This window comes from Babylonia areolata, chromosome 3 (genome assembly GCF_041734735.1).
Source record: "Babylonia areolata isolate BAREFJ2019XMU chromosome 3, ASM4173473v1, whole genome shotgun sequence".
In the NCBI taxonomy this organism is placed as follows: Eukaryota; Metazoa; Mollusca; class Gastropoda; order Neogastropoda; family Buccinidae; genus Babylonia; species Babylonia areolata.
In genome coordinates, this window is record NC_134878.1 from 51,590,454 (window position 1) to 51,595,453 (window position 5,000).

Sequence of the window (5,000 nt, forward strand, 5' to 3'; positions counted from 1 at the left end):
GGGATGAGGAGGATAGGCAGCGGTTTGAAAGGAAGATGGAATTAAAGCAAGAAGAGGTCGAGGCTCAAATAAGCCAACCGTTTTCCCTTGCTCCTTACGATGGGAAGGGTGACTTCGACGACTTCCTGACCCATTTTGAGAGGGTAGCGCTTCTCAATAAGTGGAAGCCAAGTTCATGGGCAGCTCGCTTGGTAACCTTGTTACAAGGTCGAGCTAGGGACGCTTGTCTGCGAGTGCCTCCGGAGAGACTTCATGACTATGAGTCATTGAAAGCTGCTTTACTCCGCGAGTTTCGGCTAGATGCCCATGCATACTGCAAGCGTTTCCGATCGATGCGGAAGCTTGCAGAAGAGACCTTTATCCAATTTCTGGAAAGGCTTAAGGTCTGTCTGTCTCGCTGGTGCACAGCTGCTGGTCGCGATTACGACAGTGCTGAGGACTTAAGGGACTTGTTCCTTCAGGAACAGTTCCTAGCTACCCTTAACCCTGACCTCGTCAGTGAGGTTAAGCGTGAGGAACCAGATAGGGTGGAGGAGGTAGCACGCATTACCTCGAAGGTTGTCGGTGCCAGGAGAGCGGGACGGATGGCTGAGAGTGAGGCACGAGCCTCCAGGAAATCCAGAGATCATGGTCTTGGTGCCAAACCTCATGCGGAGCAAAAGGCCGCATCTCTTGGACAAAGTAGTTCCGCTCTTAGCGACAGCTCAAGGGGTGTCGAGAGAACCAGAGGAGTTACCTGTTTCCTCTGCGGGAAACTTGGACATGTGGCCAAAGAGTGCCGCCAGCGGAAGATGGTTTCCCTTGTGGCACAGCCGAGCTTTAGGCAGCAGGGTTCCCATTCCCCACCTCCATCTCTTTGCGTTAACTGTGCTGCAAAGCAGTACTCGCCACGATGTGAGGCTTTCGTCAACGGGGTTTCAGTCCCGGCTTTGCGAGACACCGGAGCTCACATGGTTGTTGTTGCACGCCATCTGGTCAGTCCAGATTCTTTCACTGGAGCGACTGTCCGTGTGGTGCTGGCCGAATCGAGATGCACCTCTGTCCTACCCATCGCCAGAGTAGATTTCCAGTCTCCTTTCGTGGAAGGCAGACTAGACGTGGCAGTAATGGAGGCTCCTGTGGAAGAGGTCCTTATTGGCAATACTGCCTGGCGCGAGAATGGCACTTCAGTGCCCGTGCCAGTTTACTCGGACGCCAGTCTTGTGGGTGCTGTGGAGACGCGGGCCCAAGCAGCTGCCAGGGCTAAAGGTTATCTCCCTTGCCTGTCAAGGACTTCCAGATCCATGTGTCTAGACAGGACCTAGAGCATCAGCAGGATAGCGATCCTGACCTGTGTCAAGCTCGGGAGCTGGCTGTGTCTAAAGCCGTCAAAAAGACACGATCTGGAGAGGTCATGTACTTCAGGAAGCAGGGAATACTGATGCGGCGTTTCAAGGACCATCGGGGGGAAGCAACCCAAATCTGTGTTCCTAAGGAACTGCGTTCCACAGTGTTGCTTCTTGCCCATGAAGCCCCCATGTCGGGTCATCTTGGGGTTAAGCGCACGCAGGGAAGAGTTTTCCCACATTTCTACTGGCCTGGCATGTGTGCTGACATTCGGCGTTTCGTCCGTTCTTGTGACAGATGCCAGAAGACGGTAGCTAAGGGTCGAGTCCCGAAAGTGCCACTCGTCAAGATGCCCCTCATTTCAGAGCCCTTCAGTCGTGTAGCTGTCGACATTGTAGGACCTATATCCCCTTCATCTGAGTCTGGCAACAGGTACATTTTAACAATGGTCGACTATGCGACCAGGTACCCAGAAGCTGTCGCTCTCAAACACGTTTCGGCTGAAACTGTGGCTGAGGCGTTGTTCACCATGTGGACACGAACAGGTGTTCCTGCTGAGGTTTTGACTGATCGTGGTTCTCAGTTCACAGGCAGTGTCATGCAGGAAGTCTATCGCCTTCTGTCTGTGCGGGGCTTGACCACAACCCCCTACCACGCTCAGTGCAACGGGTTGGTGGAGCGTTTTAACGCTACTTTGAAGGCAATGCTGCGGAGACTATCGTACGAGAAACCTCGAGCCTGGGACCGCTGGATTCCCGCTCTGTTATTTGCCTACAGAGAAGTTCCCCAGGAGAGCACTGGCTACTCGCCTTTCGAGCTGCTCTATGGGAGACAGTACGGGGTCCCATGCAGATCCTCAGAGAACACTGGCTCCACCCTGAGAGGCCAGAAATTCAGACTGCTGCTGAATACGTGGTAGAACTGCGAAACAGAATCGCAGAGTCCTGTACCATTGCTCAGCAAAACCTCGAAAGGGCCTCAAGGCGGTACAAGGGTTATTTTGATGCCAAAGCAAAGCAAAGACAGTTCGCTGAGGGAAGCAAAGTACTTCTCCTTCGCCCCACCAAACAGAACAAACTGGAACTTGAATGGCAGGGTCCATACACTGTTCTGCGTCGTGTGGGCATCGCAGATTATTGCGTTCAGATTGGCGAGAAAGAAAAGCTGTACCACGCCAATCTGTTGAAAGAATACATTGAGCGCACTCCTCGAGGGACTGTGGCTCTGGCTGTGATTGAAGACCCAGAGGTCTGGGAAGGAACGAGGACAGTGGAACGCGACATTCCACTCATGCCCCTGGAGGCAACTGAAGGTCCGGAGGATGTTGTGCTGGCCGCTGATAACTCCTCACTGAAAGAGGCCATTCGTGAAATGACTCGAGGGTTTAGGGACGTTCTCACTGACTTGCCTGCCTGTACGAACCTCGAGACATGCACGCTCAATCTCACCTCCGACACCCCTATTAGGGCTAAGCAGTATCCACTGCCCTACTCCCAACGTGAGACGATTCAAGAGGAGGTCCAACAAATGTTGAAGATGGGCGTGATAGAGCCATCCTCGTCCCCATACTCCTCTCCTATCGTCCTCGTAAAGAAGAAAGATGGGAAGGTACGGTTTTGCGTCGATTTCCGTCGCATCAATAAGATAACCGTGTTTGATGCTGAACCAATGCCAGATGTAGAGGCACTGTTTTCCCGGTTATCAGGGAAAAAGGTGTTCTCGAAGCTAGACCTTTCAAAGGGGTACTGGCAGATCCCCGTGGCAGAAGCTGATCGCCCTAAAACAGCTTTCACTACTCCTCAGGGACACTTCCAGTGGTGTGTAATGCCGTTCGGCCTCAAAACTGCTGGCGCAGTATTTTCCCGCATGATGCGGAAGTTAGTACTGCCTCTCAACAGCCCGGACGTGGACAACTTCATGGACGATGTTCTCATCTCCTCCGCTGATGAAACACGGCATCTAAGGCTCTTACGCAGCGTGTTTTCCCGGTTGCGTGATTGCAAACTGACAGCACGGCCCTCCAAATGTTTTCTCGGCCACAGGGAGTTAGACTATCTGGGTCACCATGTGGGTGCTGGGAAAATTTGGCCAGATGCAGAAAAAATGGAGAAGATCCGAGAATCACCTCGTCCCTGTACGAAACGACAGCTCCGAGGGTTTCTGGGCCTCGTGGGGTTCTACAGGAGGTTCGTTCCTCAGTTTGCGGAAATCGCTCTTCCCTTGACTGAGAAAACCAAGAGCAAGGAGCCAAACAAAGTTATCTGGGATGAGTACTGCGAGAGAGCTTTTCTGCAGCTCAAACAAATCCTCTGCAGTAGGCCAGTTTGCTGTCTCCCCGATCTGTCCAAGCCTTTCATACTGCGGACTGACGCTTCGAACGTGGGGTTGGGAGCTCTTCTGCTCCAAGATCAAGGTATGGGTGCTCAACCAGTGGCGTGTGCCAGTAAGAAATTGAGCCCAGCCGAACGCAATTACCCCACAATTGAAAAGGAATGCCTGGCTCTTGTGTGGGGTATTCAGAGGTTTGAACCCTACCTCTACGGGAAGGAGTTTGTCGTCCAGGTGGACCATGCACCGCTGCAATATCTAGACAGGGCCAAAACGGTCAGCGGCAGACTGACGCGCTGGGCTCTACAGTTGCAGCCTTTCTCGTTCAGGGTGCAAGCCATTCCTGGCAAAGAAAACGTTGGTGCTGACTTCCTCAGTCGTCTGCCAGAGTTGGATGAAATATGATCTGAACACGGCCCAGTTTGAGTGTTAACACCTGAATGAGGCAGCTGTATACTGGCCATGTGTATCGATCTTTTAGTACTACTTATTAGTTGGTAAGGTTGGCAATTCTATAATTTGCAATTCATCCTGTTATTCCAGACTTCATAGTTTTGATGTTGTTGTTGTTGTTGTTTTCGCCTTTTCCTTACATTTAGTTTCAGGAGGGCAGTGCCTTGGCATATGTCTCTGTTTGAGAAGACATTGTGGATGATACGGCAGTGGGAATGTGTGTTATTGTGTTTGTCATTCTGTGTGACATGTTTATAATTAAGTTTCAATCTTCGTTTGAACTTGTGAGGGGGGCTGTTGTCACATCTCATGACAAGTAAGTGCTCAACCCCCTCGTTCACCCACCCCATCTAGCTAGAGAGCAGTGTGGGTTGTGCGGTTTGCACGAGATTTTCAGTCTGTCTCAGGTCTCAGTTCAGGCTGTCACTGAACTGAGATCAGCCTCTTCCTTGTCAACAAATGACAAGATTCTGGGCTTTTCGCCCGCGACTGTCAGAGGAGGCAGCCGTGCCAGTCTTTGGCTCTCTTCAGGGCTGTTTGCCCATTTCGACGCTTGTAGTGGGGATCAGTTTCCTCCGAGTGGTCGTGGTCTCTGTGTGCTCTGTGTGAACTTCCAGCTTTGGGGTAGTGGTACCTCTCTGGAAGGTAAGAGGAGACTGTAAAGACAGTCCTAACCTGTGTTCTGTCTGTTGTCTTGTGTTCATGTCCGTGAATGAGAGAGAGAGAGAGTGAATATTTAAGTAAATATAATACTTTGCTCTTTTATGTGCATTTGTAGGATGCGTATGCATTTTTAGACATAAATTTTATAAGAATGTGATAAAATATTTGTTACGTGTATTAAAGGGTTCAACCGTAAAATCTAGATTTAAGTTTTCCTTGTGAACCCTTTC

The 5,000-nt window shown here is 51.0% G+C and overlaps 2 protein-coding genes across 2 annotated transcripts in view; one reads left to right on the forward strand and one right to left on the reverse strand.

The window, feature by feature from the left end:
* Positions 1-1,304, forward strand: part of LOC143280374 (uncharacterized) — a 1,473-nt gene extending 169 nt beyond the window's left edge. Inside the window, exon 1 of the mRNA XM_076585010.1 lies at positions 1-1,304. This exon is cut by the window's left edge and continues 169 nt beyond it. Within this exon, the coding sequence (XP_076441125.1) occupies positions 1-1,304 (1,304 nt within the window).
* The window catches only part of LOC143280090 (ras-related protein Rab-13-like), a 57,865-nt gene that overhangs the window by 43,774 nt on the left and 9,091 nt on the right, over positions 1-5,000 (reverse strand). The gene's annotated exons all lie outside the window — the stretch shown is intronic.